At 33.9% G+C, this 18,117-nt stretch overlaps 3 protein-coding genes and 2 pseudogenes across 3 annotated transcripts; all 5 read right to left on the bottom strand.

Annotated features, from left to right (window-relative positions):
- Window positions 1-597, bottom strand: LOC149060974 (uncharacterized; annotated as a pseudogene).
- Window positions 598-1,227: 630 nt separating this feature from the next.
- On the bottom strand, window positions 1,228-2,859 carry LOC149060973 (uncharacterized). Its single transcript, XM_089230794.1, has one exon. It carries the CDS (start codon window positions 2,857-2,859, stop codon window positions 1,228-1,230), a length of 1,632 nt encoding a protein of 543 aa, XP_089086920.1.
- Window positions 2,860-2,968: 109 nt separating this feature from the next.
- On the bottom strand, window positions 2,969-7,042 carry LOC149060972 (uncharacterized). Its single transcript, XM_089230793.1, has 2 exons — window positions 5,608-7,042; window positions 2,969-2,985 (listed from the first exon to the last, which is right to left on the bottom strand). The coding sequence occupies exons 1-2, from the start codon at window positions 7,040-7,042 to the stop codon at window positions 2,969-2,971; spliced, it is 1,452 nt and encodes a 483-aa protein (XP_089086919.1).
- Window positions 7,042-7,896, bottom strand: LOC149060971 (uncharacterized). Its single transcript, XM_089230792.1, has one exon. The coding sequence runs from the start codon at window positions 7,894-7,896 to the stop codon at window positions 7,042-7,044; it is 855 nt and encodes a 284-aa protein (XP_089086918.1).
- Window positions 7,897-13,404: 5,508 nt separating this feature from the next.
- Window positions 13,405-18,117, bottom strand: LOC149060970 (uncharacterized; annotated as a pseudogene).

Genomic DNA, 18,117 nt, shown 5'->3' with positions numbered 1-18,117 from the left:
CTAAAAAATCATGAAAAGAATTAATTTATTTCGGCCTTTGAATTTAAACATCATTTCCTTCGAATGGTAGCGGACATAGCTTACGCACTGCCCGTGTCAACTCACCATCAACCGTTTTGACTACCACGGTACGAATGATGTTGTCATCTCCCCGTGTCACCTCCTTCACTCGTCCGATTTTCCACCGTAAGGGTGCAGATTTTCTTCCCGAATTAGAACTACACTGCCGATGTCTACCTTGGGTCCCTTTTCACTAGCCCACTTTGACCTCTCTTGCAATTGATGCAAATACTCGCGACTCCAACGTTTCCACAAAATCTGTGAAAATTGTTGAACGCGGCGCCAACGGTCTAAACGGTTTACCTGCGTATTTGTTTCATCCCGCTCTGGTATAGACATTAGGGAGTCTCCGATTAGGAAATGAGCTGGAGTGATATATAATAAATCGGAAGGATCAGAGGACAAAGCCGTTAAAGGCCGAGAATTTAGACACGCTTCTACCCTGGTGAGTATAGTACATAACTCTTCGTAGGTTAAATAAGATTCGCCTAGTACACTTCGTAATAATGATTTCATTGACTTAACCGCTGCCTCCCATAATCCACCAAAATGAGGCGACCTGGGGGGAATAAATTTCCATTGTACTCCTATTGTAGCCAGGTCAGATTGAACGATCTCTTGATGCCCTTGATCTCGAAAAAGTTGATACACCTCTTTTAAATGCCTGTTTGCTCCTATGAAGTTTGTAGCATTGTCAGAATAAATCGTAGCACATTTACCTCTGCGATCAAAAAATCGGTTCAATGCATTTAAAAATGACTTAGTACTCAAATCTATAACGACCTAAATATGCACCGCCTTAGTGGCAAAACATACAAATATACAAACATATCCTTTTGTCGCGGGTGCATTTCGCCTTAAACTTTGTTTTACCATTATAGGCCCCGCGAAATCGACACCGCAGATTTTAAAGGCACGAGATTGTGTTTCTACACGCTCTCTAGGTAAATTGCCCATGATTGGTTGTACCACGGTAGGTTTCATTCGAAAACATTTTACACAACGGTACACGGTCTTTCGAGCTATGTTTCGGGCATTAAGTGGCCAATATTGCAGCCTTATCGATGCTAACATTGCCTGCGGACCTCCATGTAATAACTGCTCATGCTCCCGTCGAAACAACAAATTAGTGTACGCGGAATCCTTTGGTAATACTATGGGGTGCCTTTAAAAAATACCTAATGATACTGCATTCTTTAGCCGCCCGCCCACACGTATTAATCCATCTTCGTCGAGAAACGGTCTCAATCTGAACAACTTGCTTTTCGACGATACCTGACCATTTGCCGAATTTAATTCATTTAACTCTTTTTCAAAATAGTCCTTTTGTACTCTAATTAAAAGTCGCAAATTTGCATTATGTAAATCAGTTGTTGTTAAGACTCCGCACTCTGAGTTTTTTGGTTCTTTTATTTTATTATAAAAACGCACGCAATACGCAGTAATTCGTATTATTTTATCCAACGACGAATACTTGTCAAATATAGAAAATTTATCCGTGATAATACCGGAAAATTCTAATACGTTTTTTTTCTCAGGAATATTTTTATTATTTAATTGATGGTTTAACCCCTCCTTTTTTGACGGCCAATCCTCTTTATTTAAACACAACCATTTTGGGCCAAACCACCTTAACTCCATAGCCGAAATTTGTGACGCATCACACCCGCGCGATATTAGATCAGCCGGATTGTCGTGTGTACTAACGTGTGACCACTCACTAGCGCAAGATAAATCTTGAATCTCTCCCACTCTGTGGGCAACAAATGTTTTCCACCTAGTGGACGGTGACGAGATCCAAGCGAGAGTAATAGTAGAATCCGACCAAAAATATTTCCTCTCGATTTCTAGTCGTAATTTTGGAATTACACATTGCTGCATACGAGCCAATAGTAACGCAGCGCATAGTTCCAGTCTCGGTAATGATATCGTTTTTAACGGTGCGACCTTAGATTTGGCGCATATAAGTCTCACTGTGTGTGTACCCACTTCATCCGTACTGCGTAAATATAAACATGCGCCATAAGCCTTTATCGACGCATCCGAAAATCCATGAATTTGTATATTTATAATTTTATGCTTACCAATCATCATACGCGGAATTACTAGTTTATTTAGTAGTGGTAAACATTTTTTGTATCGTAGCCATTCGTCCGATACGTCTTTCGGTAATTGTTCGTCCCAGCTTACCCGTAACTGCCATAAATTTTGTAAAAATAATTTAGCTACTATTACAACTGGACCTACTAAACCGAGTGGGTCGAATATTGTAGATATTTCGGACAATATTTTTCGTTTGTTTATAATTTCCGTACTTTCAACGTATTCGCTTACTTTATATCGTAATACGTCGTCGCTCGGCTCCCAGAATAGGCCTAGTATTTTTGTTATCGCACAATCGAAAACACGCACATCGTTACCCGCACCTTTGTCACTGACCGACATATTACTATTTATAATACTAGGGTCATTGGACGACCACTTACGTAGCTCGAAACCCGCTTGTTTTAATATTGACATTATTTTATGTTTTAACATTATAGCTTCCTCTTTTGTTGAAGCGCCACTTAAATAGTCATCCATATAAAAATCCCTTTTTATGGATTCACGCGCCCGTAGGTAATCGTTTCCTGTATCAGCTAATTTTTCTAAGCAAGCTGTTGCTATGAAAGCTGCAGGTACCGTACCGTAAGTTAATGTGGTAAGACGATAAACTTGTATTGGCATTTTTGGATCGGCCCGCCACAATATACGCTGATAATTACAATCTTCATTCGCTACCTTAATTTGCCGGTACATTTTTGTGATATCGGCTGATAATACATAATTATAGGTACGGAAACGCGCTAGTATGTATAGTAATTCGTCCTGCAAAACTGGCCCTTTTAATAATAAGTCGTTCAAGCGGCTATGGACCAATTGCGCCTAAAACAAAATTTGTATTTTAGGGTCAATATACCAATTGCGCTGCATATAATTTTGGGTCAGTGTACCAATTGCGCTTCTTATATTTTACGGTTAGTGTACCAATTGCGCTCTTTATATTTTACGGTCAATATACCAATTGCGCTTGTATTAAAATTTGCCTGATATTTATTGATCAATTGATTACTAGCTAAAGTGACTGGTTTTAATATATTTTATAACAGTATCGGGAATTTTATGAAACATTATTATTATCACGCACATATTTTGATCAATGATCACGGAAGTATGCATTTGAGTGATGTACGAAAACAAGTTTTCATTATCATCGGATATATTTTATCGGCCTAATTGTTTCGTTGCACACAATATACAATATAGTATATACAATACTATATAGAGTAACACGTCGATGTTACCCAATACTTATGTCTTGTTAGTCTCTTGGTATTAGTTCGAGTTGTTTCACGTTACAATATGGATCGTTTTACAAAAGCTCTGAGTGAAAAAAATAAACCATTATTAGTTCTAGATGATTTTAAGTTTCGAAAATGTACTATCTCAAAAAACGGAATAAAATGGAGATGTACAATTAAATCGTGTACTTCGAATTTTTTAAGTGATCTAAGTGAAACGGTACTTTTAAAATCTAACTTTGATCATAACCACGAAGCAAGTGTCAATATAAATAGACAAATTGTTGCAAATTCGTTAAAAAGAAAAGCAACAGACCAAGTTACAACACGACCGCTAAAATTAATTCGGAATGAAGTGCAATCAACTGCGTTAGATTTGACATTAAACGATGTTCATTCTATACGACGAAGCGTTTATCGTGCTCGTAGAAAAACGCTACCACCATTACCGAAAAATGTAACCGAAGTGCATACAACATTAAATAATTTGGATACTAATACATACAAGGGTGAGAATTTATTGCTTATAAATGACAATATGTTGAATATAATATGTTTTTCTACAATATCAAATTTAGAATTTTTATGTAGTTGTGACAAAATATTCGTCGACGGAACATTTGAATTTTGTTCTAAATTTTTTTATCAATTTTTTACGATACATGGTTTGAAAAATGGTCACTATATTCCACTTATATTTTCTTTACTGCCAAACAAGCTGTCATCCACATACGAATATTTATTTCGAGCTTTGATTAGTAAATGTGCAACATTCAATCTCGATTTTAACCCAAAAACAGTCGTTGCCGATTTCGAACAAGCTATACGTTTTGCATCTAAACAAGTCTGGCCTTCAATATTCCTAGTGGGATGTAGATTTCATTTATCTCAAGCTTGGTGGAGGAATATTCAAAGTTGTGGACTACAGACAGAATATAAAAACCCTAATTCTGAAGTAGGAAAATGGCTGCATTTAATTTTTGGTCTGTCGCTTTTTCCACACGAAGAAGTGGAGGATGTGTTTGTAGAAGAAATAATGACGATTCAACCAATTAATTCAAATCTAACCAAATTTACTAATTATATTGTTGAAAACTATATATCATCTAATTCTACATTTCCCCCGATACTATGGGCGTCTAATTCAATAAGTTCTGAACGTACGACTAATGCATGTGAAGCTTTTCACGCTTCATTTTCTAAAAACTTTTATTCTCCCCATCCAAATATTTTTGTATTTTTAAAAGTAATAATTGAAATTCAGACTAGCACGTATATTGCAATAAATAGTACAGAACATGATAAATATATTTCAAATAGAGCATATTTAACAAAAAAATTAACAATCAATTCTTATATCGAGAAATACAAATCTGGCGAAATTAGCAGAAAAGAATTTTTAAAAATTGTGTGTTATTATTATTGTAAAAAGGTTTAAATGTAAATTATGTAAATGTACCTATTAGTCCTCCCGAAAAACTTGTGACTGGTTAGTATATTTATTAATATATTTGTATTATATATTTTTTTAAATTAGAATGTTATTATTATACCTCGTGGTGACTAAATGAATTATTTTAATATTTAATGTAATTGCCCTGTTATAGTTATAATTATAATCTCCTTTCCTCGTAGTAAAAAAATTTATTATTGATCAAATATATTATTCTGTAAACTAACCATATTATATTATTCTAAATTGTAATGCCATGTTCAAATTATCATTTAAAAAAATATTATTATTATTAAAGCATGCAAAATACAAACATCATGATTACCTTAAACTCAAAATCTTATTACTTTATGATTTAACCACCTATTTTCTGATTATTATTAATATTATTTTATTTTAGATTTCATTGACTAAACTGTATAAACCTTGTAAAACTGTATAATACATCTCACAATATATTATGCATTTATACTCGCAAAAAAACAGTTAATATGTAATAAAAACCAAAAATATGTTCATATATATATTTAATCAAATAATAAGTTTTCCTAAGGTAATGTAAAATGTGTTGAGCGCAATTGGTCTATCGACCCTAAAATTTTTAGAGCGCAATTGGTCTATCGACCCTAAAATTTTTAGAGCGCAATTGGTCTATCGACCCTTAAATGTTTAGAGCGCAATTGGTATATGAAAAGGTAATTTTAAGCGCAATTGGTAAACTCCCGTTCAAGCTGTTGCCAGATTCTGTCTTACAGGACGCGTCAAACACCACCCGCACCTTAGTCGTCGTGCTATTTTCATTTATTACCGCGTGATGTGACAAATAACACTTATTTTCCTCTTCCTCACCCTCTTCTTCAATTACCCGTTCCATATGCCCTAACGCTTCATATTCGTGCATAAATTGCGTGTATGCTTCGCGTAGTGGTCTATTATTTCGGAGTCTATTTTCGGTCGCCACCCACCGACGCCTTGCGATCTGATACGATTTTCCTAATGTAGACGCGTTATTAGTATTTTTAAACGGTAAACGGATAACAAAACGTCCGTTTTCGTCCCGTTGGACTGTTTCGTCAAAATGAATCCTACACATTTTCTCTTCTAATGTTAAAGGTGGGCCCGTCTCCATTTTTTCTATACGCCAAAACTTTGATATTAAATTTTCAAAATGTAAGTCATTTTCCACACACGCTGCGTGCGTTACGCTACTTGTTTCCTTACCGCTCTTTCTCATGACCGGTCCAGCTACCACCCAGCCGAAACGTGTTTCTTGAAATATCGGTCCGGCAATGTGCTGTTTAATTTGGCCGGCACATATTATTTCAAAGAAATATTTGTTACCCAATAACAAATCTATTTTCTGCGGGCGTCTAAATAACGGGTCCGCGAGATTTATATCATTGGGAGTTACGCAATTTTCCACCTCATTATTAGGCATACGATGTGTGATCTTTTGTACGACTAGGCAGGTCAATATTAAATTGAAACTATTATATCGCGATGTGATTGAAACATTTACAGCGCGCGTAACCGGTTGTGTTATCCCACCGACTCCCATTACTGTGTGCTGCACTTGGTACCTTTTTAATCTTATATTTTGAACCATATTTTCGGTAATTAAATTGCACTGTGAGCCGGAATCTAACAATATACGGCATTCGACGTTTTCACCGCTGGCATTGTGTATATGCACTACCGCTGTTGATAATAATACCTGCTCGTCATTTTGTACCAGCGTATGAGCACTTATTGATGACGATGCCGTCGACGTGCTTTCTTCCGCGTTTTCAGTTGCTTTTTTAATACCCTGTTCTGCATTTTTATTTTGCACTAAATGCAACAATGTATTATGCGGTTTCGAACACTTGAAGCAATATTTCGCAAAGCACTTTTTATTTTCGTGCTGACGTAAACAAATCTTACATAATTTCAATTCAGTTACTTTATTTATTCTTTCTTTTATCGGTAAGGCAATTAACGTTGGACATTTATAGATAGTGTGTGGCAACTGACACACGTAACACTTTAAACCCGCACTTATCATTAAAGACGAAAATTGATTATTATATTTGTTCGATTTGCCTTGTCCTGTCGATCCGTTACTAATAGCCCCTCGCGTACTACTATGTACGTTTTTCGTTGATTCGATGGCTTCTAATATTTTAAATCGATTTTCCAAGAATTGCATTATCTCTGAAACATCGGCAATTCTGTCCTTAGGGCTTCCCGCTTCCCACTCTTGTAACGTTTTTTTTCTAATTTGGTACTAATTAAATGCATTAATAACGGGCCCCAACTTTCCGGATCTTGATCTAACGCCTCTAGAGCTCGCATGTGACCTGACAACGCATCAAAAAAACATCTAAGTTTTATTGCCGAGTCACTCTGCAGCGCATCCAACTCAAATATTGCTCTCACGTGGGCTTGTATTCGAACCTTTTTGTTATTATATCTCGCACACAGAATGCTCCACGCTTTTTCATAATTACTTGCCGTTGTCTCCAAACATCTTATCGAGTTAGCCGCCTCTCCTGATAGCGCTTCGCGCAAATGAAAAAACTTTGATACGGGTAATAGGTCCGGGTGCGTATGTACTAGCGCCGTAAATGTATCATAAAACGACGCCCATTCTAAATAATCTCCATTAAAAACAGGTACCTTTAATGCCGCCAATTTCACTTGCGGTGCCATACTGATTTTCCCTATACTTCTTTCGCTCGCCATCGCCATATCTCCTCGTTCAGAGGTAGTCTCTTTTACCATTCCTGGAGACATAATTTTATTTGCTTCTACTATCGCTTTAAAGTATAGATCCTCGAACTCTTTACGATACTCCGTATTTTCGCTTAAAATGTTTATATCCTCCGACAATTCAAGTGCCGTTTGAACCTGTTCAAATTCATGCCAAACTTCTTCAATTTTTTCTTTTCTTAACGATACTTGATTTGGATCTAATTCTTCACTTTTTAGGTAAGTCAAGAATCTCGTAATTGTGCCTTTTAGTTGGCCGCGTCTTATCGTGAAATTTCTTTCTTCACCCATATCAATTATTACCGTTTATAATTTATATTACGGCTGAATATAATATTATCTCGCTTATTACGTTAAACCTGTTGGCTGCTATCTGCGTTTATTCGACCTGCTTCACGCACTACGTACAAGCTTTTTTTTTTTTTTTATATATATATACTCACTAGGTGAAACCCAAGGAAATTTTACACAGGAATTATTTTTAATCTGAGACTCTTACCTTTACGCCAGACGTTGATTGACAATTTTTCTCGAGAGGCCCAGCTATTGCTTGGGAAACTTGATCGTCGCTGAGGTTATTGATTTGCCCCTTTTTCGCCATCCACAATACATCATATAAGCCGTATTACTGTACTTGCCAGCTGCCTGCACGCCACTATGGATGTTATTTATATTGTTTTCACGATTTTCGAAATATACGAATATCCGATTTATTTAGCTCGTAAAAGCCACGTAACAATTTTACTACGCATATGCGACTCACAATTTTATTTTACCCGCAGTTAACTTTGTAACTTTAACTTTCACACTATACTCGATTAACGACTAAAACACGACATACGCTTTGCTAACCAACACTGAATATCCGGGTCGATGGACCAAATGTTGCGGAGTGGACTGTAAGTTTCCGATGCTGGTTACTTCGGATATTCAGTTTTAATTAGCAAACTATTTAAATTAATAAATTACACGAAATTGAGCTATAAAACTGTTAAATAAGTTTATTTTTATTATTACGATGGAGAGCCGACATGTCCCGTTCGCTATTTTTCGACGACTAACTAAACTATGTATTTCAAAACTTATCAAAGGCAAATCCGCGTCGGCCCCGCTAGCCGATAACAATATCATTACGGTTTAATCTTTCTTTATCGATAATATTTAAACCGATACGCGACAAGATTCTCAAAATGCTATGTTAGAAGCTTTAGCGGAAACTCTGTGTGACGAAATCTAACAAAAAGTCAAGAACGCTGGTAGTTTTCTGTCATAATTGATACTACAACAGATAATGCAAAGATTGATCAATAATTGGCATTTGTAATACATTATTTTTCTGGAAAGGGGATGTTTGATGTATTTTGTGAATTATGTGAACGCTATGGATTAAACTGGAGAAAACAACTCACTGACCCGGTATATGATGGAGCTTCCAATATGCAAAGTGAGTTAAAAGACCTTTAGAGGTTATAATATATAGAAGTTCAAAATCCATGGTTATACATGTTTGGTGTTTTTCACACTGTTTAAATTTAGCAGTGGTTGATGCATGTACTGCAAATGAAAAAGTAACAACTTTTTTGGAACTATACAAATATTAGTTACCTTTCTCGGTTCTAGAAAAAGAACACATTTATATGTGCAGTGCCAAAAGGAATTATGTCCACCTACTCAGCGAGTAAGGCGTCTTAAACACTTTTCTGAAACCAGTTGGACATACTATGACCGGGCGATTGAAGCAGTTCATGTAACTAATGGAGCCATTTTAAAAACACTTGAGACATTAAGTTATCAAAAATCAAATGAAACTGATATGAAGTCAAAAACATTGACGAAAGGTCTACTAAAATCATTAAATTCATTTGAGTTAATAGTAGTTATGTTTATGACGAAGAAAATATTTAATTCTACAACAGCTTTATCAAATTATTTGCAGTCCTCCAAATTAGATTTTGTTGAAGCAATGAAACTTGTTAAGGTAACTAGAAATGAATTATTCCATTTAAGAAATTTAGGAAGAGAAGAGAACAACTCCTTGAATGTTTTATTAATGAAGCAAATACTTTATGTGAGAAATTAGAATTAAATGAAAGAAATTGTATATTGAAACGTGTTAGTTAAAAAAAATGAATGGCGAATTGTCAAATGATGAAAGATCAAATTCAACCGAAGACAATTTTGTAAGTTAAGTGAATATTAGGAGTATTCCCTAAGGATATTTTAAAAAAACTAACACAATGGTTAACCACAGTGTATAAAGAAAATTTAAGTGTAGAATTTGAAATATTTAAAAACTATTTAGATGAGCTAAATACAAAAAATGTTGATTTAAATATATCCAAATTGTTTATAAGCGCCCAAGATACAGAAGACACAGAAAATAGTGATGAAGATATTAAAAGAGAATGTATCGAAAAAATCAAGGATTTTGTTTATTCTTTATAATATATGATACAAAAATATTATTATAGTTGTATTGTTTTTTTATATAAACCAATCATATTAGCGGTTTGACGAATTCCTGGACTCTGGAACAATATTACAATAAATTAATAGTGAATATTGAAAAAAAAAAATATAAAAATATGCATTTATCAAGATTTTATGTTTAGTGCCTGTACACTGATTAATGAGCTCAAATGCATACACTAGACAGCGCTATAAAAAAAAAATCAAAATTTCTGCGCAGAGTTTTTGCTTAAACATAGTATGGAATTGTGGAATCAAAAACTTGGCAATTTGAGTGTAGCAAGAACATTTTTTTAGAGTATTATAATTATGCATGAATTTCAATCGTCGCTTTCATTAACAACGACCCCTCATAAATATTATCTAACGCCGGCCCTGCGGCCAACTTACTACGCTTAACCAATGCAAGTTGGTACGGGGCGATATCTTAACTATTCATGGTCGTATAATATAGATTGTAGTCATCATAGATCTTTTTTTTTTATTGTCTTTAACAATGATTTAGTTGGGGTTGTCCGATTTCTATGTGCAATATTCTAGCCGTTATTTATTAATCTATTAAATTTTGTTTTATTTGTTATGATGATGTGTAAGGAATAAGGATATCATTTACATTGATCAGTCACAAAATTTTAATTTTAGTCTGTTTTTTTCAAGTTTCAATACAATATTTTAAAAAGAATGGTTGTATCAAAATGCAGTGATGTTTCTGTGAGACAATGACGTTTTCAAGCCTATTTCACACCCTAAAACGCTACAACTCGTAAATTATCAGAATAGAAATAAATGGAAAGGGTGTAAAAATACAACGTGTGCCACTGGGCGTGTTTATAAAAAAAAATAGAATGCTTGCACGTATTTAAGTGTGTTCTATACCAACGCAGATAGGTACATGTGAACTCGAAGTGGTGCATAATATGTGCCTCGTGAAAAGTGGGGAAGGTGGGTTCACAGGGTTCAAAATATGTATGGGAGTTTATATAACTGATAAGTTTTCCAAGTGAAGGGAGCGTAAGTGCTAGTGGACGTGGGTAGAGAGTTACGGGGTTTCTGGCACACCTATCACGCACATATTACGTACTGCGTGGTTTTGGCGAGCGGGTGAGTTGGGGAATGTAGGTATATCTTTGAACGCACGATTCTCATGTAAGATAATAATAATTATAATAACCTTAATAATCTTTAACCAATGGCGACGGCGGCAGACGCTAGAATGCGCGTCAAACTGCCACGGAAGTGTGCGTGAGAACTATAAAATTATTATATATTTAGCATGTGCGTGACTGTGTGTGTGTGTGTATACCTATAACCCATGTAGGTAGGTATATTTTTGTTTTTCACGGTATGTGGTGCCCATGAGCTTTGGACGGATACACATCACAATCGCAATCACCGTCGTCGTCGGGTACAGCCGATCGTTATTCGAGCAAGATACGCGTCACGTATACGACAGCAACGATAAGTCACATGTAGAAACGTAGAATTATAATTAATATAATCATAGATAAGTATAGCGTATGGTATAGTATTATAGTGTTACGTATCTAAACCACTTTAGGTACGAGGATAATGATAACTGTTGTTGCTGTTATTGTTTGTTTTTGTCGTGTACCTATTTTTTTTATATCGAATAGGCCACAAAAACCTACGTTTCGTAAGCAAATTTTCTCGAATTATATCGCTGTTGGTCATGCATTCAGAGAATGATTTAAATTTAATATTTAAAGCAATAAAATCGTATAAGCGGGGTGATTGTCAAATTGTTTAAAAATTGTGTATAATAATTATTATTATCTTAATGAAAAAATTATTTTAAAAATTTAGAAATAAAATATAATACGAGTTCTAGGTAAATACGAATTTCTTATAATATTACTGACTATGTAGAAATCATTTACTTAGCAAAACCTACTAATTAAAAAATGATACAATTTATGAAGAATAAAAGGATACAAATGATATTCATACATTTATAATATTACTAACTGTCTTAAATATTATGGTTAATCGTAAGCAAATAACGTGAGTGATTTTAGAGCAGGAGGGTATATAATATAAAAATTACAAATCTATAAAAAAAAATGAAGGGGTTCTAAGGGAAACTGCTATCTAAAATAAAATCTAAATAAGGTGAAGTGGGGTAACTGCGACGCAATTTTAAATAGTTCAACTTGATCTGTTAATTTCTCCTGAAATAATTAACTTAAAAATATGATGATTATTGCAATGTACTATGGAAGTGTTTTATCTAAGTACACTGTTAAAATTATGGGAAATATTTTAAAAATATTTTTACGATTGAAAATGTAGCACTTACCCCTTGACAATCTTGCATCTCCTTACTTACATTTCACTTCACTCTCATAGAAGGAATTTTAAGATTTATATAGAATTTTGATAAAACAATAATGCAAATATTTTCAAATACTTTATTAAGCAATATATGTTAGTATATACTATATATGTGTCTATATAAAAAAACAAAAAGTTAATAAATTTCATACTTAGAAATAAATAATAATAAAATATTAAAAACTTTTAGTAATAACTATATAAATCAAATGCTTTTAAGTAACTACTTAATTATTTTCATATATTTTAAGGCTAAGTAAAAGTGTATACTACCCAGTATGGTTGGACCAGCAGATTATCCCCTAGAACGATTCTTCAAAATACCTAGGAATGCACCTTGACTCACGATTAAATTGGAAACATCATGTTCGCCAGAAAAAAACTGCATATTAAACTTAAATTGAGAAAACTTAATTGGCTGATCGGTAGACACTCCGAATTAGATCTCACATGCAAACGTCTTTTGTATGTAGCGATAATTAAACCAATATGGACCTATGGAATACAGCTGTGCCAGTAAGTCCAATATTGAGATTATCCAACGTTGCCAAAACATTGCTCTCCGTACTATTGTCGCAGCATACCGGTACGATAGAAATGACATTATTCAACGAGATTTATTGAAGACCTCCGTCCAGGACGAGATTACCTAGCCAGAATACACGAGAAAAGACTAGATAAACACACCAATCCAGCAGCAATTCAACTACTTGATAATTCTCAAGACATTAGACGTCAAAACGTCGAAGACCATATGACTTAGTATAAATTATTAGACTAAGGCTGGGACCTCTCCATTGGGAGTGATAACCCAAACATGTTTTTTTTGTATATATTTACTAAATATTTATTCATTAATTTATAAATTTTAATATTTATGTACACCTCTTAAATGTATTGTTAAATATCACTGATCGTTATAATAAAAAAGCCTTAGGGTGGTTTAAAAATATATATATATTTTAATCAGACTTTAGATTACTTTTCTAGGTTAGATTGACTAAATGTAATTCCAAATATGACTTGAGATCTTCTACCCACTGTAGGTTGAGGTAAACAACAAACAACATTTGAGTCAGAAACATCATCAATATCATCAGCAATTGGATAAACGAATGTGGTAGAGTTTTTGTCTTCAGATTTTAACTTGACAAATCTGACTTTAAGCATATTATTATCCTCATTAATTCCTTTAATAATACCAACATAGTGCTTCACATTTGAAGATTTCTCTTTTACATCATATTTTACGAATATCCAATCTCCAATATTATTTGTTGTGCGAAATAGATAGCGTTCATCGGCTAAATTTTCTTCTTCTCTTTGCAGTTCATTCAATAAATCAGCATATTTACTATCTAATGAAAAATTAAGATCCAATCTCCATCAAATGAATCCAAATTTTGTTCAATTATATATTCTATACTTATGTCTGCAATATGGGTTTCATTGACTGGGACTTCATCAGCTTATTTTTTTCTTTTATAATTTTTATGTTTGCTCTTTTATAAGTCTTTTTCTCTTAAAATAATAATTGCTTCTTCAGATGTGACAACTGAGGCTCCACTAGATACTTGTCTTCTTTTTATATTTTCAATAGGGATTTGCTTCATGGAATTTAGTAACATTTCTTCAAATGTATTAATATCTGTAAATTGTGCAGTTGTATTATTAGTAGATTGTTGAGATTTATTTATTTATTTATATTTTTTATTACTTTAAAGCCTCAACAACTAAGGTTATTAGCTTACATATTTTAAAATATTACTTATATATACAGGTACAATTTACAATACATTTTACAATATTACAATAAAATTATTCTTGGTAGGTATGTGTAATTAAAGTAGGGGAATATCTAGGAAAACATATGAAATTATATGAGGTTATAAAGTTTGGTTATTTTTAGGAAAGTTAGAATATTAATAGAATTTTCATAGTCCGGTCCGAGTGCTTCGTAGAGGTGTTCTGGAATGTTTAAGGAGGTTCTGGTATCTGTAAAATTTCGGCAGTGTAGAAGGACGTGTTTGATAGTTAGAGCTTCTCCGCAGGTTGTACATTGGGCAGGATCGTCGTGTCTCATGAGAAAGCTGTGTGTAAGCCACGTATGCCCGATTCTGAGTCTATTAATTATGACTTCGTGGCGTCTCTTGGAAGTGTGTGTAGGCCAAGGGTTGATGGAAGGTTTGATTTCATTTAACTTTGTATGTGATGATGTCCAACGATGTTGCCACTGTTGCAACGTCAGGGACTGTATTGCTCCCCTGATATCTCCCAGAGAACAAATTTGCACTAAGGAAGCTTCAGGGGAGGTTATAGCTCTTTTAGCGTAGGTGTCTGCTGTTTCGTTGCCATGGATTCCGGTATGGCTAGGGATCCATAGCAGCATTACGTCTTGGTTGTTGTGATTTAGAAGAGCAATTAGATTTTGAATCATACTGGATATGGCGTTGGGTTGGTTTATGTTGCAGATGCTGTTTATAGTACTAAGAGAGTCGCTTAATATGATCGCTTTATCTATATTGAGTTGTTGAATTGTTTCAAGTGCGTGGTAGATCGCATATGCTTCTGCTGTGTAGATTGAGCAGAAATCGGGGAATTATACCGATGCCCCTACCCCTATTTCGGTTTTGGATCCGTCAGTGTAAAACTTGGTGTAATCCTGGTAGTCTTCGAGTAAAGAAAGTGTCAGATTTCTAAAAGTATAGTCCATGGTCTCACTTTTGATGTGTTGAGAAAGATCAGTATTGAAGTGTAGTTCCATTAACCAAGGAGGAGTGGTAGCGTGCTCATATTTGAATATTCCTGAACAATTGAACTCGAAGTTGTTGAGTTTTATTGTGTTTTCTAAGTTTGAGGTAATGTTGTTTTTTATTCTTCTAGCTTCTTGAAGTGCAAAGTTTTGCGTTCTCCTTAGGTCAAGAGGAAGTGTGTTTGCTATATTGAGAATGCTTGAAATCGGACTAGAACGGAATGCACCTGTGGCAAGTCTTAGACCCGAGTTGTGAATGGTCTCTATCATTTTGAGTGCAGATTGTTTGGTGTCGGTGTAGAGGAAAGCACCATATTCCAATTTGGACAGAATGAGAGATTTATATATTTGTTTGAGAGTAGTTCCGTTTGCTCCCCACGTAGTGTGAGCTAATAATTTGATGATGTTCAATTTTATTAAAGTTGCTTTTCTAATTTCTTTCAAGTGGGCCTGCCATGTGTTCTTGTTGTCAAAGGTAATTCCGAGAATATTAATGGTTTTGGTGTATGATTGGAGTGTTGTTGTTTTAATGTACTTCTAAATTGTTGTATTTTCTGAACCTGGTAAAGAGGGAGCAGCGAGATTTTGTGGCAGAGAACGTAAAACCGGTTTTGGAAGACCATTCTAATAATGAGTCAATTGTATCCTGTAGAGCTGGTTGGATAGAATTTGGGTTTTTTCCTCTGCAAAGGATGTTTAGATCGTCTGCGAAAAGTGTAGATTGCACTGGAAATTTAATGTTCTCACATATATCGTTTATAGCGATAAGGGTGACTGATATAGTAGACCCTTGGGGGACACCGTTTTGTTGACTAAAGTAAGGGGATAGATAATTGTGGATTTTCACTTGGAATGATCTATCCGATAAGAAGTCCTTGAGATGTATTATTTGCAGATTCTTTAGAGGTTGATGGCTGATTAATATCAGTTATTTATGATTTTCAACTGTATTTCTTAAATTCCATCTGGAAAGACTTAAAGGATCAAACTGTGTTGGATAAATTGCATTATAGTTATAAGGATAAATTCCTGCTTTTTTAAATCCATTTTTTATAATTTTGTTTGTCTAAAGTTGCCCAGATATTGCATATAATCCTTGATAATTCTTGTTTTGGTAACTTATGTCCATAGTGATGTCTATTCCAGGTGCATAAACGTTGGTCCCATGTGGTCTTCACCGATTTAAACACAACCAAATCTATAGGCTGTAAGAGGTGACTTGAATGGGTAGAAGTAATTGCCCCTACAATTTTAGTTTTGGATGGATCCAAACAAAATGAGGTTTCATCAAGGTTCCATATTCTATCTGGTTTATCCATAATATTAAGTTCATCCATAGTCTTCCGTAATAATTCAAAGTATCCATAAATAGTAAATGGATTGCACGCTTTTTTACGAGAACATTCAAATACTTGAGGTTTTTTTAAACTTAATTTATGACGATAAGAAAACCCTAACCACCAATCTTGGTTGGGATAACCATTTTTAAATGGACTGACTATTTCATTTGCATTAATATATTTACCCGCTAAATCCGAAACTTCTTTTCTTGATAAACCATATCCATATTTATCCATGGTTTTTATTAAATTGGCCAATTTTTGTTCAAGCTGTGGTCCTAGAGCTGCATTTCTGCCAATAATATTAGATTTAATACCACGTCTTTCTTTAATATGGTCATAAAGAGTGGGTCGTGGTATGTTAAATAGCTTAGCAGTACTATTAACAGTCATCTGTTTTCTTTTGCAAGACACAAATCATTTTTGCTGTAACTATCAGCTTTTTTGATTTTTCTTACATAATGCCTCACAATTTTCAACTAATGATAATACAAATATACATCAAAATATTAGTTTAAATCATAATTAATCGATTAAGTATTAATATGATACATAACTGGCAATATATTAGATAAAAACAATGTTTAGCTCAAGTAATTAAAATAATCAATGCTTATTAATTTTTAAAAGGGGCAACTGTGGCATGTCATGTCCCACTTACACATAAATTAATGTCGCATTGAGTACATTGGAAATTTTACACGGGGGAAGAGCATAATCTGAATTGGCGAATATACTTGTATAATTACACGTAATTATCACTAAAAACCTAAACTACACATAAAATTACACTACTTATCTTAATTAGAAGCTTCCGAAATAAATTAGAATTGCCAAAAAAATAATTGATAAACAGTCTACTTTTCAAAACGCGAGTGATATTACAATTGTTGATATCAACTCTGATAAACGTATAAACGGATAAACGTACAGTGTTGCAAACTAGATAAATAAATGTTGATGATTAACTGATTTTTCTTTCAAAATTATTTTTTTAAATTCTGTCCAAGCTTCAATAGATTTAAAATGCAGAACAGAATTATTATGAGTTATAAGGTTCTCAGAAAAGTGTTTCCAGTCATTTGTTACAATAGTACTTGAATGGTTGAAGTGGGGATTTTCACAAGAGAAAAACTTACAACTATAACAAAATACGCAGTTTTTCGTAATAGAATAAACAAGCCAAACTCTATAAGTTTTTTTCACAATTAATTAAATTTCTTTTATATAATTTTTTTTGTAAATTTTCGTTTAGACTTGAAGAGACATTGGAAATTCATAATCCATTACGTGTATTGGTCCTAACTTTATTATATCATATCTTATTTGACTGTCTATATTGCTAGGCCAGTTACCAGGGTCACTTCATATATTTGATTGATTTTTGTAGTTATCATCATTATCAATGACATTATTTTCAATTAACTTATTGTTATTCTCTAAAATATTATTTTCAGTTGAATTTTTATCAATATCTATGATGGGCGTAGCGTTATCTAAATGTAAAGAACTTGATTGTTTTGAATTTACATTAATTTCGATATCTTCATTTTTAGATAAGGTTAACAATTTGTGCATGGAACCCCGGTGTTTCTGCAT

Source organism: Diuraphis noxia, unplaced genomic scaffold, assembly GCF_037042655.1.
Source record: "Diuraphis noxia isolate RWA-SAM2 unplaced genomic scaffold, SU_Dnox_SAM2 contig0001, whole genome shotgun sequence".
NCBI lineage: Eukaryota > Metazoa > Arthropoda > Insecta > Hemiptera > Aphididae > Diuraphis > Diuraphis noxia.
This window is presented reverse-complemented; position numbering and strand designations above follow the sequence as displayed.